Here is a 20,552-nt window from a genome sequence, read left to right as displayed (position 1 = left end):
ACGTTTCCATCCGCTCTCTTCTCAAGGGAGACATTACTGTTACAGGTTATACTCGCTACCTGTAATCTCTCATCTCTAAGATAAAGATGAAAGGCATATCAGGGAAATTCGTATTTATCCAGCTTGTTATCAACCATTAATAAAGTCATCTAAAGAATCAGCAGACAGGACACGCATTGTTGGCCAGAAAGCACTTAGTTCACCATTCCCAGGTGTATAAAGGTAAGACAGATCAGCATGCAAGTATATATTTGTCAGTGTTATTGTTCATACACTTAACATACACATTATTACTTATTATTATTATTATTGCATCACCAGACTTGGCACATAGGTCTGGTAGTGAACTGGTGCCCTTTGGTAGTTTTGGATTTCTCAATAAAATATTTTTTAGGTTTCCATGGCTACAAGTTTGACTTCGACTGAAATTGGTCTGGGTGCTCTTTTCCGGAGCAGAACTTTAGAACAAACCGTTTTTTATTTCTTCACCAAACTTTGCACATAGATAGGTCTGAATTGGTTCCTTTTGGTAGTTTTGGATTTCTGAGTAAAATGTTTTAAGTTTCTATGGCAACAAGTTTGACTTCGACTGAAATTGGTCTTGGTGCTCTTTTGTGGAGTACAACTTTAGAACCGTTATTATTTCTTCCCCAAACGTGGCACATGGGTCTGGTGATGACTGGTAATTATGGTAAGGGTTGGTATACTATCTGATTTCTCAGGTGTGGAGTCGCAAAATTGTTGATGCAACGTAAGATGTTAACTCACTCACTTAGATGTGTGACGACCTATTGCAAAATATATGACGTACTTATACTGTCGTGGAATTCTGTCTTCTGTATATACGTGTACGTAGGAAGCACGCACCGAAGCCTTTTTGTCAAACCAAGGTTTTTTACGCTAGCCTGGCGCCGTATTGACGCGGTGCTGTATCAGCTTTAACCCATAAGCAAGAATATAGATACAATAATCCCACAGAAAACTCTTTAACTCGAAATACTTGGAAGCGGTTTAAGAATACTAACTTGGAAATAGCTCATATGTTTCAAAAGTCGTAATGCATATTCTGTACACCTGAAAGAAAGTCCAATCGACGCCATGACGTCGTGTCCACTGGGAACCTTTACAGCTGTATTTATGCAAGAGTTTCTGACAGTTCTTGAGTGGACGAGCTTCCGCTGGAAGATGTTGTTTGGTAAGCTGTGTGTTCGGGAGTGATTAGTAACTAAGATTAAAGTGAAAATGAGTCATAGGGAAAGTTTGAAATCAGATAAAAGCCGCGATGGTAAGATTTTCATTAAAAATGTAATACAAATCTGCCCGAGTGTTAACTCAAATGAGTTACCTTTACTGCGTGCGAACACCGGTTTCAGAATTCTTCGAAGACATGTCTGCTTTTCACCAATAAAATGTAATACAAATCTTCCTCCAGTTCTCATCTGTTTCAAAGGACTTAAACTTAGAGTAAGTCGCAAAACATTTTTCCATTTAGGGCTTATCCTAAACCACGAATTCATGACTACATTCGTTACAGAGCTCAGAAAAAGTTCAGAAAATAAATTCCACGCAAACCCACATCAGTCCTATGCGACTAAGTGGACGGGGTGGTTAGACTCGCATGTCATCTCATATCAGTTGTGTTGATCGATGATAAGTTTGCAATCATTGCATTGTCTGGCTCAGACACAAAACCTAGGGACCGCCGCCACGTAGCTGGAATTTTTCTGACTGCAGTATCTGACAAACACAAAACAATATTTCATCCATGGAAGCCGTTTATTCTGTACAACTTTGACAGTGACTTGAGGAAAGGTCCCCACTCCATGATCATGCAACGCCTTGATGTTGAAATATGTGCTGTGTATGAAGGTCATTGTGTCCGTGTAATAATGGTACGTTCTGACAGCCGGATCGATCAGCATCACACAATTTAAGCTTGCAGACAGATTAAGTGAGATGTGACGATCTTGAATCTAACCTCAAGGCTGCCAATTGACCGGAGCCTAGTTCCACTTTAAATAAACATGAGACAAATACAGCTTATCACTGATCACACAGCGGCCTATTTATGAAACATGTCCAGTATTCTGTCTGCAGTGTCTGTATCTAGACTGCAGTTGAGGAGATCGTCTCGAGAGGCGGTCGCCAGCTGTGCCAGGTTCCCTATTCCATCCTGGATAAACTGAATCTCTGATGAGGATAAGGATAAACTGAATCTCTGATGAGGATAAGGATAGACTGAATCTCTGATGAGGAAAAGCATAAACTGAATCTCTGATGGGGATAAGGATAAACTGAATCTCTGATGGGGATAAGGATAAACTGAATCTCTGATGGGGATAAGGATAAACTGAATCTCTGATGGGGATAAGGATAAACTGAATCTCTGATAGGGATAAGGATAAACTGAGTCTGTGATGAGGATAAGGATAAACTGAATCTCTGATGGGGATAAGGATAAACTGAATCTCTGATGAGGATAAGGATAAACTGAATCTCTGATGGGGATAAGGATAAACTGAATCTCTGATGGGGATAAGGATAAACTGAATCTCTGATGGGGATAAGGATAAACTGAATCTGATGGGGATAAGGATAAACTGAATCTCTGATGGGGATAAGGATAAACTGAATCTCTGATGAGGATAAGGATAAACTGAATCTCTGATGGGGATAAGGATAAACTGAATCTCTGATGAGGATAAGGATAACTGAATCTCTGATGAGGATAAGGATAAACTGAATCTCTGATGAGGATAAGGATAGACTGAATCTCTGATGAGGATAAGGATAGAGTGAATCTCTGATGGGGATAAGGATAAACTGAATCTCTGATGAGGATAAGGATAGACTGAATCTCTGATGAGGATAAGGAAGAGGAATACCTTTGCAATACATCTATGAAGTGGTTTGTGCGTGCGCGTGCTATAGACTCGTGTACACATAGTCCGTTCGGGTTCAAATGAGAACAATGAATGATTAAATAACTCGAAATAGGGATAAGTGCACAAAACATAAATAAGACACGTGGTCCTGAAACATCTGTACCTAACAGGATCTGAAATCTGACGTTTTATGATCGAAGTTGTTTAAGAAACCATCATGTAATATTGTGCTATTTTCACGCTTCACACCGAGGGGTACTCAAGTCAGAAGGCATGTATTATTGTAAAACATGTTGACATTTAAGCTCTTGTCTTTGAATGGCGTTTAGAGTGAGTGAGTTTAGCTTAATACCGCTTTTAGCAATATTCCAGCAATATCTCGGCGGTGGACACAAGAAATAGGCTTCACACATTGAACCCATGTGGGGAATCGAACCCGGGTTTTCGGCGTGACGAGCCAACGCTTTACCCACTAAGCTACCCCACCGCCCCTAATCCCGATGGAATGGCCTCTGCACGCTTTAACGACGTGTAATGACAACTGTATATATTCTGGAGACTCGAATATTATATCTGTCTGTGTTGGAACCGAAACACTGTCCTTAAAGGGCCACAACCTCTAGTCCGTGAAATAGTTCACCTTTGGCTGTACAGGTTTCCTTCTTGTCTGTCTCAAAGACCCCGAACCCGAACCGCATTATATTCCCTTCCGCCAATACCTTTCTGCAATGATAAAGCCCCAAATGAGGCAAGTCTAGATTTCCTCGGGTTCTGAATCTCCCATCACACTGTATGATGCTCCTTTTCAACTTGAAATGAATTATTTGTTTCTATCAGAATTATATATACTACCCATCAAAAGTTTAGACTCACTTAAAGCACACACTATATGCAGATGAATTGCACGAGGCTCATGCATCAAATTGCTGAAAAGCATGTGCAAATATCGTGCATGTGAACAGCTACGTTTTGGTGTAAAGTTTTGTTAAGATTTCGCCAATTTTCACTGAGTTTCATCATTTATTGAACTCATGACAATAATCTTTTCAACGTTACGAATTTGTTTTACAATACGTCAGTTCATGTGTAAACAGTACCCATAAACTGTACAGAATATTTTGCAAAATCTAGTTTAGAACAGTTGACTGAAGTAAGTGGCTACATTTTACACTAGTGAGTCTAAACTTTTGATGGGTGAGTATATATCCAGAGATTAGGCGTTAGTCTAGCCTCCTTCCATCACTGCATTGTAAGCTGAAGGATACGGGGTTCAGTGAGGCCCAGTTGAGTCAGGGCGGCGCCCGTGACGTCCCCTGACAACTGCTGGGTGAGGAGACCTTGGAATCGCCTTGTCACAACTTCTCCCATTGGCTTACACAATAACTGAAAAAAGAACATGTTCGATTTTATTTCTTTCACAGTTTATTTATTATGAACAAAAGATCAATATTCAATTCAATAACTGGTCACGTTCGATACCTCTAAAAGATCTATATCCCAATTGACATGCCTGATGTCAATGTACAGGTTTCGAACTTGGATTCCATACCTGTCAAATTTTCAAATTCGAAGTGGCTTAAAAGATACGCTTAATATATAGAACAGGGCTCCAGATAAGGGCCGTATCGGCGTATGTACGAATAAAAAATATGCACGATACGGTAGGAAATAATTTAGAAAACGTAGCAAATACGCACCACAGCAATGGTGTACGGTCTTAGAATCATTTACAAACGTATTTATCTGAAAAAGTCTTGTTTTATTGTTCATTGACCTGTTTACACAAGAATCAATGTTGTGATGCATACATGAAACGAAACACAAATTACTGATAGTCAATTAATTTCCATTCAGTACTTTACATGTACACTTAAGATTTTCCAGTACTCCTATATTAAACAAAGGAATACATTTTACCCATCAAAGTAACATGCAGTTACAGTTACACACTATACCAACTGGTACATAAGCCACCCAGGCTGATGTTCTATTTGCCTTTGTATATATAGAGAAAAATAATCAAAATAGCTATTGCCCTTGAACAATGTCTTTACTCGTAGTAAGTTCAGCAGAAAATGCTGTGTAATTGTTTGTTTGTTGGTCACAATAGCAACAGCGGTCTGTAAATAATCGAGTTTCGTCCCGACAGCCCAGTAATTGATGTAATAGGCATTGATGTACACAGCTGGGATACCATGACACCATCAGTCAAGTCAGTGAGCCTATCACCAGATACCAATAGTTGCCTCTTACGATAAGCATGTTTTGCTAAAGACCAATAATTTATTCTAATCCAGATCTCTACGGGTTCGGTGAATGAGAGGATTGGTCGATGGAGACATAATTGTTGAGTTGTTAAGGTTTGAGTTCAGATGTGTGAATGAATGAGTTTGATTTTACGCCACTCTTAGTACAATTCCAGCAATATCACGGCGGGGGACACCACAAATCAGCCTCACACATTTTTTGTACCCATTTGGGGAATTGAACCCGGGTCTTCAGCGTGACGAGCGAAGGCTTTAACCACTAGGCTACCCCACAGCCCTAGGTGTCTAACTGAGAGGGGGACATTGGTGTACAGATTCATGAGTGAGTGAGTGAGTGAGTGGGGTGCGTGGGTTTTTGAGTATAACGACAACCAAGATCTGTCCTCACCTGATCTTCATGCTGTCTAGGGGCGGTGGGGTAACCCAGTGGTTAAATCGTTCGTTCGTCACGCCGAAGACCCGGGTTCGATTCCGCACATTGGTACAATGTGTGAAGCCCATTTCTGGTATCCCCCGCCGTGATATTGCTGGAATATTGCTAAAAGCGGCGTAATACTAAACTCACTCACTCATGCTGTCTAGAATATACTGGCACATGAAGTAAATAAGTTACTGTATCCCAGCTCCACACAGCCTACAAGCTGTGACTACGGCTGTGATGGAGAGAAGACCGTGGTACCAACACAAGTGGCTTGGTCAAACAGTCCACTCTTTCGCTGTTTGTTTAACGCCGCAGTTCTTGATATTCCAGCTGAATAACGATGGCCTTCCAGACAAACCTGAGTTTGATGTTATGATAACGTCCCGTGTGCGCGGTATACGACGACGCGCAGTCTAGTCAGAGTCAGGCATTCACAGCTTCTAGCGACATCAGCTTTTACTAGAAACCACCTGGGGACACCTATACTTGATGCGGTAAATGTGCGTCAATAATGTTATTTTATTAAACAGGATTCCCATTACTGCAGCCTTTCGTCTAGGAACACGGTACGGATAAACACTGTCGGAGACTGCTTAGTCATAAAGCTACTTATTATAATTATTAGGGGTGGGTATTGCAGAGAATATTCATATTGCGATATATGGCGATGCGAAAGCATGTATTGCGATATGCATTGCAATATTTTGCATGAAGTAGTTTTAAACAAAAAACTACTTATAATCGAGTTACTGCTTGATTTATAGAGCAAAAACACAACAAAATCACTATGCTTGATTAAGCTTTAATAACTTTTTTTAATCATGATAAAATAAAAATGTGAATAATATTTGGCACAAATGAAACAAGGAAATATCCGAAGATTTCCGAGTGTTACGACGTTTTCCGAATGCATGTCAAAATACCGGTTTTCAATCAGCGTATCGCAATACGTATCGTTTTCATGTCTGAACCGGTAAATACCAGTAAACCGTTTATATTGCACAGCCCTAATAATTATTCGTTAAGGAGCAGAGATGTAAATTTCAAAGTGAGTGAGTATGGTTTTACGCCGCTTTTAGCAATGTTTCAGCAATATCACGACAGGGGATACCAGAAATGGGCTTCGAACACGAACACGGGTCTTCAGCGTAAACAGCGAGGGCTTTAACCACTAGGCTACCCCACGCCCCAAAGATGTTTGTATTGCAACAGTAAACATCTTTCAAATTACATTTATTCATTTATTGAATTTATACATGTATATGATAGATTTAGCTTTTGTTGTTGTATATTTAAAATAGGTGATGCATGTCATGGTATCCCAGCTGTGTTGATCATAATTTCAACCACTGGTATGGTCTAACCAAGATTTAATTATTTACAGACCAAATTCATCAGCCCTAATCATACTTTACATGACCATTGTCTCTGTGTCAGTAACCCCTGAAGATCCGGGTCAGAATTGATCTTCAGTAACCCATGCTTGTAAGAGGCAACTAACAGGATCGGGTGGTCAGACTCGCTGACTTTGTTGGCACATGTCATCGTATCCCAATTGTGTACATGGATGCTCATGATGTTGATCACTGGATTGTCTGGTCCAGACTCGATTATTTACAGACCGCCGTCATATAGCTGGAATATTGCTGAGTGTGTGTAAAACGAAACTCACTCACTCACTGTGAGAGTAAGTTTTGTTGTAAGTTTGGCTTAACGTTGCTTTGAACAGCATTCCAGTCACATCACTGGGTGTCAGTTTGATTTGAGAGAACGCCGGAACAATGTAGGTCTACAGAGTTACAGATAACCTTTTGGTCACTGAGTAATGTACTCGCTTGTGTTCATCTCGATTTGGTATCTTAATTTTCCTATGGGTAACCAAATAAATTGTACCCACCTCGCTCAATCTCATTTGGGCATTTTGCAATTTTCCATTTATTGTAAAACTATAATATAGCTTAAATGTTGGTTTACATGTTGTTATTTATATTTGATCTGTAATATGAGATACGAAAAGAAAGAATGCAAGTTGCCAAGTTCAAGTGCTCACATAGACCCTCTCAATATACCTGTTATTTTATCTATTTTTGTGTGTACGCATGTAAGATCAAATTTATAGAGTATTTACAAACATTCAAGCGTACTTGTAGAAAAGGAATTACGTTTTCACATAATTATTTGCGTAATTTACGCCGATACGCAGCTTATCTGTACCTCTGGTCTACTAACTCACATGCACTTCTCCGGTACTGCCAAACCTTAACACATTATCATGGTGAACGTGGGATTCAAGCCCACAGTCAAAGTTTGCTAGCGATTCAAAGAGATCAACTACTCATAAGACAATACCTTGGCAATGTTCAACATAGCTTGGATGCTCTCTGTAGGCGTGTGGACTGGGATCATTTGTAGAGGACTCGTCATATATCTGAAACGCAATAAAACACATGAATAGTAGTGAGTGAGTGAGTTTAGTTCTATGCTGCACTCAGCAATATTCCAGCTATATGGCTTCGGTCTGTAAATTAATGAGGCTGGACCAGATTATCCAGTGATCAACATCATGAGCGTCGATCTACCCACTTGGGATACGATGACATTTGTCAACCAAGTCAGTGAGCCTGACCACCCGATTCCGTTAGTCGCTTCTTACAACAAATACAATGTATGTGTTGCAGAACGCCAATTGTAACCGGGATCTTCACGGGTCCAACTAGTCAATAATTAGACGTAGCACAGTCGGTGTGCTAGCTGTTTGGATGGCCTGAACACTGAGACCGCAACTGATATCTTTGAATGATGGATACACAGAATAATAACGGGACCAAACATCTTGTACAAATAAAACATGTTGTCCATGTAAAATATACCACTGCTGTTTGTTACTCGAAAGCGTTAGTAAATAGCAGTCATCTCTCGGCATGACAAGAAGACACGTTCATCGATATCTCCTGCCACAGAGAATTGGCTGGGCTGACAGCTAATCAGACTTTAGGGCTCGTGCAAATACATGTTTCCAGCCTAGTCAGTTGGGGAAATGGAAAGGTTAAGTGAATACCCACAGCCAACATGCTTACCATAAAATACTGTTATTTGGTGTTGATGTATGCAAAGTGTCATCCTTGGATGAATAGCCTGGAAATCGGAAGGACGTAGTCAAAGCCAACGTCTCCTGTACGACTTTATTATAGGTATAAGTGAGGTGAGGTGAAATTGGGTTTAACGTCGTGCTTGAGAATATTTCGCTGATATGACGACGTGCATGCCTGTGTATGTGTATGTGCGGCTGCTTGTACTAGCCCAGACTGAAGCTGGTTTTATAGTGCTAGCCCACTGAGATACCATGCTGCAGTGAAGCATGAATACCCCACTCAGACACATTATACTGACTCCGAGCCGACCAGTCCTTGTTGTACCCATTAATGCCGAGCGCCAGGCAGGGACCAACAAGTACCATGTTTTTATGTCTTTTGGTAAGACGCGGCCGGGGATCGAACCCGCGACCTTCCGCTCTCCGGGCGGACGCTCTAACCACTATAGGCATAAGTAAGAGTGAAAGGCTGCAGTACGGTCTCAATACGATACGATATATAGGTCACCATACAAAGCATCACGATATACGAGAATACCATATGTATCACATACATACGTCACAATACCATATGTATCACGATATGAATTTTGTCCACTTGGAAGCCACTAGATCACAACACACTTTCCAGAATATTGAAAATGATATGGGAAGAATCGAATTTTAGCACAAAGTACACAAATGAGCGTGTAAGAGCCATGCACCACAGTGAGTCTTCTGTCACATGCAGTCGTAGAGGTGCGTGAAATTCTGAAGTTGACAGGGCACACACTTTAACAGTCTCTAAATTTGTACAACTCGGACTCCTCATCTCAGCAAAAGCGCCTCAACTCTTAAATTTTGCAAGGTAGCAATAATTAGATATCAAACACTCTATCTCAGTCATACAATCAGGTTAACCTTTATCACACTACCGACATGCGTTCGGTTTTAAATTAAATTTAGAGCTATCATAATTCCGTTATACTACCTCTAATTTCAAAACACAGTAGGTTAATTTCCTAATGATACGATACGTATCGTGATACACATTATTACGAAACTTCTCGACTATAACTATAAGAGCAATTTCAAAAGAAAAAGATATATTTTTATTTTGGTAATGCTTGACTGACCTTTCGGGGGTCACTGAAAGAGTAATAAGTAATATTTTAGCAGTTTATCATTTTGTATGGATACCGAGAATAAAACATGTACGTATCATATCATGGACATTAACCTTGGACCCATGTAATAGGAAGGTCGGGGTAAATGTGCTTATCAAACAAGTGTTAAATTATCCATAACATTTTAACACTTACTTCTCTTGTATGGCGGAGAAGACACACTGTTCCTGTTCAGCATGGCATGGAGCTTGAGCCAGGATGTAACAGCGACGGTGTACTTGTACGAACTTGTCAATACTTGATGAAAGAAAACAGCAAAACTACACTGATTCCATGAAACACTGTGTAACATTCACTGAATCATGTCCACAGGGGTAACACAGTATATAGTGGGTATAAAGCCACCACGGAGTAACAATTCTCATTAGTATCTCCAGTTTAGAAGAAATGCATATACATGTATATACAAAATAGAATAGGTGTACCGTCAGTACTTGTGCATTACATTATAGATTTACGCCCCTTCCATATGATGATGAATATATTACTGTATTTTGACTCTATATATTTATCACTTTACATGTCATACACGTTTATCACAAGTGCTCAAGCTCTATATACACTTGCCTATATTTCTATGCACACCAGTAAAGTATACTATATCATTTGTGCTTATGATATAAACCTGACGCATATGTCATGCGGATTTAGAATCAGCTGCTAGGAAGAAACTATATTGATGACATCAAGCGGCCCCACCTTTCCCACACCTCTGTCCTGGTGCCGCCTTCGGGGCTGTCCCTGATGACGTCTTTGAGGTCTAGGATCATAAAAGCAACACCCGACATGGGGAAGATGATGCTGTTGCTGGTGACGCTCTCTGAATCTTTAAAGAATATGTAATGCACATTATAGTTAAGTGATATGACTGATTTCCAAGTAGGCGCGAATTTTTGTCAGGCACATCCCTGACTTTCAATTACCGTCAGTCTGGTCTTGTGGACAGAGCGTCTGGCAGTGATGGAAATGTGGGTGGTTCGACTCCCTGGCTTCATCATGGTATTTAATGTTGTTATCCTGCCTGGCACACTGTATTGAGGGTATAAAACAAAACTGGTCGGATTGTTGTCACTACTGTGTGTCCGAGACATGTTAAACATGATAAGTTGTAGGAAAGCACTATGAAACCTGAACAACTTACGAACGAACGAACGCACACACACGCATACATATGTGGGCGTTCTCCTCCCCAGAGTTCCTCAACATGGTCGCACGGGAATTACTTAATGACTAAGGACTCACTTACTTCGAATTTTGAAGTTCTTTTGTCGCAGAAGTCGACTGATTTCGCTCTTCTCCAGCGACTGATGCAGAATCACGGGCCAGGCACCAACCGGTCCGGCCATAATATAAGAGTATACAATCACTTCGCCTATAGTTGAGAGATGAAGTAAAGGGTTAGATTAGTGAAACGTTCAAATGTAATTGTACATGACGTTATTCTGAAACGGCGTGAAGTTTGATCTGCCACTTCCGCTGTCAAGGGCAGTAAACGAGAGTTATCTCCCCTTTTCCCCAGTTTGGCGACCACGTCCATGCAGTTAAACTATACCCAAATTGCTTCATGGTTTATTGACATTCGTTTAACGAACAAATGATCCTGCCTACGTTTTAGAAAAAAAATGTTCTACTGTAGTAGGCACAAAATGAAGCAATATATCTCTTTCATCCTGATTGTTGCACTACGACCAGTGTTACTTCGCACACAAAATTATTCTGCATGTGACAGATTCATCAGCAACTTTTCGATCGGTGTCTGCAACATATAAAAGTCTCCGCCTAACTTCATAATACATCATAAACTTAATAATCTGTTGTGAGTAATACATCGGTGTATCTGTAAATTATTACACATGTGATACTTGGCTTGGCTTGTTTCAACCCCCTGAACCCCCTGAACTCCCCAAATACAAGCCTTCAATGTGGTTTTAAGTCTGATTTTCAAAAGGGTGTGTGTGTGTGTGTCGAACCCCTGACCCCCCCTCTGGATCCGCCAATGCCTTGTACATAGAAAAGGCGCATTATAAGTGAACCAATATTATTGATTATTATTATTATCAATATACATAATTACCAGCGTGATATGATACGTAATTGTTCCTCAGTTGCTGTGTCGCTTATCTTTCAATTCTGTTTAGCACACGACATTACTGTTTGTGATACTTTCTGTTATGCATGTGTACACATATTATTTGTTAGATACATAAAATCCCGTTTTACATTTCACCTCACTATTTTTAGCTTTAAGAAAATCACGGAATGTTTTGCGTTGTATTCTTAAACATTTGACCTGTATTAGTAGCCTTTTTTAAAATCAAAGCTCCCATTGGTGTAGCTACTACACAATTTGACCAATCAGCACAAAGATCGACATTCCTTCCCGCAAACCTACTCCCCACAGATAGTAATGTAAATTTTACTATTTTCAGAGGGAGGCAGGGCGATAATCGCAACAACAGTAGTGAGTCTTCTTTTACCGGTCTTGAAGATGCTCGTATGTCACAGTTGGCACATGACCTTGTCACCCATGTCACGTCGTGACGAAAACTGACAGGTGAAGTAGATGGTGTTAGACAGGTGTGACGTGCCGTAGGATGAGTACTAGGCCGTGGCACAAAACTGACTGTTTCGCGTCCTCTTTACTCTGCCTACAAAACAATATACATTTACATAAAAGCTAACATCTTCAGCGAAAAAGCGATGTCATAAAGGTTCTGATGACCAAACTAGCCAATGACAGTGTAAGGCAGTCGGAGACACTTGTCAGTGTATGATATAAAGGTGTACTGTGTAGTGTGCTACTGAGATATAACAATGAACTCACATTTATAGTTTACACAGATGCGTGTTTGATATCATTAAATAGCAGATCCCTATTAAAATGTTATTTCTAAAGGGTGAGGTGAATATATCCTATATTAACTGAATTAAACATTGATCCTACTTCTCGGAATTACCAAATGCGTGCTTGACATTGTTAAAAAACAAAATCCAAACTATTGGTAATATCATTTTAATGGTAGTGGGGATATATCACATATTAATTGAAGTAAACATTGATCCTACTTCTCGAATTAGGTAGGGGAATATATCCTTTATCAACTAAAGTAAACATTGATCCAAGATCTTGAAATTGATAGGGGAATACATGTATATCCTATATTAATTGAAGTAACCATTGATCCTACCTCACGTATTACCATAAACACAGATATAATTCATAATGGCCTGAGTGCGTGTTTGTGAGTCACTGACGGCAAGCTTCTTCCCATGGATTTACAATGACCTGCCACCCACGCATGTTGTAGGGCACCTGCCCCTCGTGTATATATACTGGTGGGGGACCCTCGGACAGCATCATACACGACGACGTCGTTACACCCCTCCAGAAGCAGAGTGAGTATTGTTGATGCTGCGTGAAGTCTTTGTTGGATATCGTAAATGATTTGTTGTATATATTGTACAAACTACATTCATATACTGTAATATATTTTATACTACTTCCTACTAAAACCTGTGAAGATCTGGGTTAAGATCTTCAACAACCCATGCTGTTTCGTAAGAGGATCGTGTGATCAGGTTCGCTGACTGGGTTGACACATGTCATCGTATCCCAAGTGCGTAGATCGATGCTCATGATATTGATCACTGGATTGTTGGAATATTGCTGAGTGCGGAGTAAAGCTTAACTCACTCACTCACTCTAGACCGTCGCCATATAGTTGGAATATTGCTGAATGTGGCATCAAACAACAAACAAACAAACCAAACAAATCGATGCTCATGCTGTTGATCACTGGATTGTCTGGTCAAGACTTCATTATTTACAGACCGCCGCCATTTAGGTTGACCATCGCTGAGTTCGGCGTTACATAGCAAACAAACAAGCAAGCAAGCAAGCAAGCAAGCAAGCAAACAAACAAACAAACAAACAAACAAGCAAACAAACAAACAAACAAACAAGCAAAACTTGGTATGCATCAGGATACTGGTGTTTCGACAACAGAACAGTAGCCTTGTGCAATTGCATGCGTGTACTTGTGTATGCCAGTGTATGCGTGTGTTTTTAAAATAAGATCTAATGCGGGAGGTTACAATGGTGAGGTAATGGTCTAAGCTACAATTCAATTCAGGGCTGCGTCTCTTAGCCGCACCAGGATCCGCTGATCGTGGGTTCAAATGTACGATTCATCCTGAATATTATTCTTCGTTTGTGATACATGTAAACCTCTATCCAGCTTCAGCTGGACTTACTCGATCATTAGGGGGCGGTGGGGGTAGCCTGGTGGTTAAACGTTCGCTCGTCACGCAGAAGATCCGGGTTCGAATCCCCACATAGGTCAATGTGTGAAGCCCATTTCTGGTGCCCCCCTCCATGATATTGATGGAATATTGATAAAAGCGGCGTAAAACTAAACTCACTCACTACTCGATCATTAAGCCGCTATGCCGCCATAATACTGTTCAAAGCGGCCATATACCAAACTCATTCAAGTCATGTAGTATTGTTGAATTAGCTTGACTTTTCCCTCATTCTTGTACGACATATCTCTTTAGAATCAAAGTCGGAGTGGTTGAGTGAGTGAGCATGTATTGTCTTAAGCCGCTCGAGTAATAGAAATATTAAGAACTGTCCAAAACCTTTACTTTTTTTACGATTGTATTTTTCCAGACACCATGAAGTTGTATAACAGTATCCTGATTGGCGCAACTCTGCTTGTGTTTGGCCAATCAGCACAAGCGTTTCTGGGGAGTATGTGGCAGGACCTCGGACGGGAGTTTACAAACATGGGAAAGAACATGGCCAAAGATCTGCTTAATGTTGGTCTGAAAGCTGTCAATGAGACCATGAACATTGGCTGCAGGACTGCGTGTCCCCGACTCTGTGAAGACAAGGTCGGCATGTACTTCTGTCCCTTCGTATGTGTGCCACTTTGCAACAGAGGAAAGCGTTCTATTAGAAAGGTAATATGTACTTGCAATTACTACGTTTGTATCGAACACGCTTATAACGAAATGACGGATTTTACGAACTGTTTCTTTTGTCCCTGCCATTTGCTGTATATTTGAGTCTAAATACGTGTAGCGAACTGTGGTTATAACGATCTAAAATTAGTGGTCCCCTTGCGTTCGTTAGTGGGGTGCCCTTGTGGTTCCAGCGTTCTCTCGTCACGCCGGGGACTCTAGTTCGATTCCCAATATGGGTATAATGAAGCCGATGTCTGGTGTCCCTCGCCGTAATATTGCAGCTAAAGTCGGCGTAAAAGCATACTCACTCACACATTCTACATGAACAGGGCAGTGACTACAGCGGACATCTCATGCCAATGCCTAACAAGTTCTCAGCCTATGACCTCAACGACGATGGGGTGGTCAGTGTCAAGGAATTCGCCTTTGTTACCGGACATACGATGGACCAGAATGACCTCAAGACGGTCTTCGGACTTGCCGACATAAATGGTATGGGAATAATATGCATAAACAACATATCTGTCAGCTGCGACTAAAATATACTTCTTTGGATAGGCATGTTGTTCATTTCTCTTTGCTACAATGTGTGCTCTTATATAGTGCTACTGGGAAGCTACCCATGAAAACCAGGTAAGAATTGATCTTCATCAACCTCTGCTTGTGTTAAGAGGCCACTACCTGGGTCGGGTGGGCAGGCTCGCTGACTTGGTTGACACGTCGGTTCCCAAATGCGTAGATTGATGCTCATGATATTGATCACTGGATTATTTACAGACCACCGCCATATAGCTGGAATATTGCTGAGTGCGGCGTACAATTAAACTCACTCACTCACTCCATGTTCAGGAGAGTTGGTTACTTGGTTTGGTTGGTTTGTTGCAAATTGTTTAACGCCGCACTCAGCAATATCCCCGCTCTATGGAGGCGGTTTGTAATGAATAATCGAATCTGGTCCAGACAATCCAGTGATCAACAGCATGAGCATCAATCTACGTAATTGGGATATGATGACATGTGTCAGGCTCGCCGAATTGGTTGACGCAAGTCATCGTATCCCGATTGCGAAGATTGATGCTCATGCTTTGATCACTGGACTGTCTGGTCCATACTCGTCAGTGAAAGACAGTCATATGGCTGGAGTATTGCTGGGTGTAGCGTTAAATAACAAACAAACAAACCGTCCTACCATAAGCCTAGGATGCTGGAGAACTGTCAAAGGGGATATTGATATTTGCAGTGTATTTGAAGTCAGAAGACATTCACCAAATGTACAAATAGAATTCTGTGTACATGAATGCATATGAATGTTTCATTATATAATTTCGATTTGCAGGAGATAATGTCCTCACATCTGGCGAACTATATGGAGGACCGTTTGTGTTCGAGATGGATCTCAACGATAACGATTGTAAGTTGTGAATGCGTGTTTCATTTATTCATCATCAGTTGGGGTACCAGGATACTGTATGAAAAGACATCTAAGTAAATCTTTTGTCTATTAGATATTCTTTAAACATCCTGAAATATCTGACTAATAAATTCCATTAAATCAGCTTTTAAAGTAAACATATAAAACTGGCTATTATTAAAAAAATGTCACTACGTTATTGTGTCACCGCAACAATAATACCACTATACATACCATAACATTACCATTTTCCTTATTTAATTATGATTGATTTATCTGTTTATATTTGGAACTTGTAGTGCAAGTATGTTTGGTAGTAGAGCTTCAATTAAGCATAAAATAATTTATACTCTCATTTTGAATTTTTTGCTACATATTACTTTATATTTGCAAATCAGAAATGAAAGTGATGTTTTGGCTTGTTGGCCCCTTTTAAGCAATAAATATATAATTATAAAACTCATTAGCCATGTTATATTGTAAAACTAGATATTCCAATATATATGTACATTAATGATATCAGTTTTTGATTTTTTTTCTTTTCATCGTAACGGTAGTGACGCAATTTCCTGAAATTTCTATTAATGATAAGGGTTAAATATGAAAAATGCATAATTTATGTTTTGTATATTCAGAATACTCCAAACAAGCGCACAAAACTTACAATTTTTGCCTACATGAAATATGCACGAATTTTGATAATGACTCAAAAGTGCTAATTCTTGCTAAATTTGTTTCGTTTCATATAGGCCATTCCATTACCTACATAGGTACTAAGGGTTCACATGTAAGAGCAATCAACCATCACATGTGTTTCTTTAAGACGTCTGACTAATGGGACGTATGACTATAATGGGGTTGCTTTTAAATGAATATTAATTTCAAGTTCATTGTAACCTTATTTCTTCTGACAGATCCCCTGTTGTAGCTATTGGGGAATGCCAAACGTCTTGTATGTACTTGAGGCTCCACGTCAATGTGTAGCAACGATCTCAGCGAACCCAGCGTTTAGACGATCATGGTTCCTTTACTTTAACGTGTACTTAACGTGTCTTTGCGCAAAGATTAACCTTCTAAAACGGGAGCCCTATATGCATGTCTTAACCTCAGGAATCGTTTCTGAGTGGGCACCATTCTACTGTTCTTCTGGAACCGCTCGTTGTAAATACTCGGACACAATAAGTCGAATTTGTTTTGGACCTACGCCTATCAAAACAAAAACGTTAGTTTGAATTCTGTTTCTTGAAAGCATTTCAAAAGTATGATACTTTACAAGAATATAAAGAAATATTCAGGTGATATACTGAGGGGAAAAATAAGGTATCACATGAAAGAAACCTGGAAAAATATAAAGGAACACTTGTGCTTTCATATGATCCCTTATTTTTTCCCTCAGTATATTATGCATACACAACGAATTTAATTTCAACGAAAAAGCAACACAAGGCTCTCGAATTCATGTTTGTTGTATTGTTTTCAGACCAGTACTGCCAGTACATAGTAAACAGGAGGTCCAAGAGCGCACAGCAGCCAAATACCCAGTCTGTCAAAACGAAGGGTATTACCCTGAAGAAGGATATTACCAATAAGCTGTGATTCCAAAATCCAGGATATGTTCGTCACCACTCGCGTGTTTCCGTCATCTGTACCGGAAAGAGACGAGTGGTCAAGGATGATGCAAGTTGTGTCGGTTGGATATATTATTCCATCCAAAAACAGTAGGAGATATTGGAATTTTAAGATTGATAAAATGCAAATGATGAAGCCAAGCAGGAAACATATGATGAAGAGAAATTAAGGGAAAATGTGACAATTTATTCCACTCCTTTGGAAATGTTTCATCTGTATGGATATATATTACTTTTCTCATATGCATTGGCATTGGCATTCGTGGTATGCTCGCAAAATGGAATATCCCCTACTTTTTTTAATGGTATATAAGTCTTACGCAATGCTGTCATTGTGTTGTGTAACCTTTTTTCGTTTATATTGCCAACCACAAAGCAAGAAAGAAAGATTTCACCAATTTAAACTTTTTCTTCTGTTGAATCCATTAGAAACGTTTTTTTAATTACTTGGCTCGCAGATTCTCAAAAAGTCCTTGGTCAAATTAAAATTTCTGTGTTTTTTAAAAGAAACTCAACTGTATCTTTCAAATTGTGTTTGGCTGGGCGTGATAAAGAAACTGTGGATTAGAAACAGAATTGAAAATATTTTTTTATGATATGTCAAAGGATTAATTTACTCTTTTCCACTGCTGGCTTACTTTGAAGTTTATTCTTCTGAACGGAATCGGATGGAAGGAAAAAAGAACGGTTCTGAAATTAAGAATCTGTTAATAAAGTAATTGATAAAAAACGCCAGGATGCATTTTTCGACAGTGAATTTCGAAGGCAAGGTCGAGTGCAGTTATTTTGCTGGACTTACTTTGCCAATTTTTTTATGCACCTGTTATTTACTCGGAAAGACTTTCTTCGTTAAAGAACATGTCAAGGTCAGATATGGAATATACATGTACATATTTGTCTATCATCTGGTTTTGTGAATTTTATAATAAACACACTTTTGAATGACGTCTTGTTTGTAGATTCTGAATGTAATGCATTTACTTGGTTTTGCGTCTTTAAGATACCCGTGAAGATCAGGGTTAGAATTAAAATATTGATTTTCAGTAACCCATGCATGTCCTAAGAGGCGACTAACGGTATCGGGTGGTCAGGCTCGCTGATTTGGTTGACATAAATGTCATCATATCCCAATTACGTAGATCGATGCTCATGCTGTTGATCAATGGATTGTCTGGTCCAGACTCGATTACTTACAGACCGCCTCCATAGAGGGGGAATGTTGCTGAGTGCGCTGCCCACCCGACCCAGGTAGTGGCCTCTTAACACAAGCAGAGGTTGATGAAGATCAATTCTTACCTGGTTTTCATGGGTAGCTTCCCAGTAGCACTATATAAGAGCACACATTGTAGCAAAGAGAAATGAACAACATGCCTATCCAAAGAAGTATATTTTAGTCGCAGCTGACAGATATGTTGGTATGTTGCTGAGTACGGTGTAAAACTAAACTCACTCACGTCTTTAAGAAATGTGCTGGAAAGAAGAGCGTACGAAATTGGATCCTAAGGCCACGTGTGTGGTTTCGGTGATTTTTCTACCATCATGCTCCCTCTGCCTAGATCGATGCTCATGCTATCAACCACTGCTTCATCTGACCCAGAACTGATAACAGGATGATGTAGAGTGACTGCAACGATGTTGATTTCGGCGTAAGGAACAATTACTTACTCACTTACTCCCAATTTCAGGAACATTATTGGCGAACCTTGCAAATAGGTGAGTAAGTAAGCTAGGCTTCTCGCGTCTTTTAGCAATATTCCAGCAATGTCATGGCTGGGGACATCAGAAATGGGCTTCACACATTTTGCCCATGTGGGGAGTCGAACTCGGGTCTTCAGCGTGACGACCGAATGCTTTAACCACTAGGCTACCCCACCGCCCCTGAAGTCTTATGAAAAGGAGTGAAGCAAACAAAAGAGGCAAAACCTTTCATTCCTTATACACGGTACCTTATTTTGAACGTTTCTTTCATGTTAATAATTGTACAGTTCAGAATAACATTTGCCATACTGTTAGGAGAGTTCCTTGCCGATAATTTTTTCAACATTCTCTAACTTAATTTAACGGAATCAAAATAAAAACCTTACAACATGTCTTAGATTATGTCTCCTGAAAGGACTTTAATTCGGTGAATCTGAAGAAGCGTTGGACAGTTTATGGATGTGTAGAACTTAACTTGATTTTCCAGATGGATTTCCTTGACGTCAATGTCACACTTAACGGAGATAATGTTTCATTACTGCCTTCTGTCAATGTCATAAAAGTCAGATCTTTGACTCTTATACCATTCCTCTCAGTTGGAAGATGCGCATACTCCTTCATGCGCATCACGTGAACCCTGGGTGAACATTAACCGCCCAATGAGATGAGCCAATGAGATGAAATATGATTAGATTTATAAGATACATATTGAATTAAGCGACAGGTTCGTCGATATTTAATTCTGTTATTATCTCATAATGCAATAAAACAAGGAAATGGATATTGTGGTCTTACGAGGACTAAAAGAACAAATGTAATATCTGCAACATATCAAAGATTTGTTCTGCATTTCTATTTCTTACTGACACTTTAAAAAACACAAACTAAATGACAAATTGACTGATCTAATTCATAATGATTAAAAAACATTATTTTTTTATTATGACCTAACCATATACATTTCTTGATTTTACCTTCTAGCGGATCCAGAGGGCTTGTGTGTGTGTGTGTGTGTGT

General features: G+C 39.8%; 2 protein-coding genes across 2 annotated transcripts; one reads left to right on the top strand and one right to left on the bottom strand.

Annotated features, from left to right (window-relative positions):
- Positions 1 to 1,769: 1,769 nt before the first annotated feature.
- On the bottom strand, positions 1,770 to 11,293 carry LOC124288507 (protein SPO16 homolog). The gene is made up of 6 exons (XM_046725029.1): positions 11,077 to 11,293; positions 10,530 to 10,656; positions 9,966 to 10,067; positions 7,923 to 8,001; positions 4,151 to 4,268; positions 1,770 to 2,190 (listed from the first exon to the last, which is right to left on the bottom strand). Exons 1-6 carry the CDS (start codon positions 11,174 to 11,176, stop codon positions 2,063 to 2,065), a joined length of 654 nt encoding a protein of 217 aa, XP_046580985.1. The 5' UTR covers positions 11,177 to 11,293; the 3' UTR covers positions 1,770 to 2,062.
- Positions 11,294 to 13,099: 1,806 nt separating this feature from the next.
- Positions 13,100 to 18,782, top strand: LOC124288555 (EF-hand calcium-binding domain-containing protein 1-like). The gene is made up of 5 exons (XM_046725107.1): positions 13,100 to 13,226; positions 14,503 to 14,795; positions 15,128 to 15,290; positions 16,135 to 16,209; positions 17,690 to 18,782. The coding sequence occupies exons 2-5, from the start codon at positions 14,508 to 14,510 to the stop codon at positions 17,803 to 17,805; spliced, it is 642 nt and encodes a 213-aa protein (XP_046581063.1). The 5' UTR covers positions 13,100 to 13,226; positions 14,503 to 14,507; the 3' UTR covers positions 17,806 to 18,782.
- Positions 18,783 to 20,552: the final 1,770 nt, after the last annotated feature.

This window comes from Haliotis rubra, unplaced genomic scaffold (genome assembly GCF_003918875.1).
Source record: "Haliotis rubra isolate DU_JTF1 unplaced genomic scaffold, ASM391887v1 Scf42, whole genome shotgun sequence".
Lineage (NCBI taxonomy): Eukaryota > Metazoa > Mollusca > Gastropoda > Lepetellida > Haliotidae > Haliotis > Haliotis rubra.
The sequence above is the reverse complement of the archived record's forward strand: the minus strand, read 5'-3'. Positions and strand labels throughout refer to the sequence as shown.

What these genes read in the sequence shown, in the direction of transcription:
- LOC124288507 (XM_046725029.1), bottom strand. Translation starts at nt 11,176, where the DNA reads ATGGCCGGACCGGTTGGTGCCTGGCCCGTGATTCTGCATCAGTCGCTG. An exon ending in AAAGAACTTCAAAATTCGAA is followed by an intron (nt 10,657 to 11,076) that starts GTAAGTGAGTCC and finishes TATTCTTTAAAG; the next exon opens with ATTCAGAGAGCGTCACCAGC. An exon ending in ACTGGGCCTCACTGAACCCC is followed by an intron (nt 2,191 to 4,150) that starts GTATCCTTCAGC and finishes TATCCTCATCAG; the next exon opens with AGATTCAGTTTATCCAGGAT.
- LOC124288555 (XM_046725107.1), top strand. Translation starts at nt 14,508, where the DNA reads ATGAAGTTGTATAACAGTATCCTGATTGGCGCAACTCTGCTTGTGTTT. An exon ending in GAAAGCGTTCTATTAGAAAG is followed by an intron (nt 14,796 to 15,127) that starts GTAATATGTACT and finishes CTACATGAACAG; the next exon opens with GGCAGTGACTACAGCGGACA. An exon ending in CGGACTTGCCGACATAAATG is followed by an intron (nt 15,291 to 16,134) that starts GTATGGGAATAA and finishes TTCGATTTGCAG; the next exon opens with GAGATAATGTCCTCACATCT.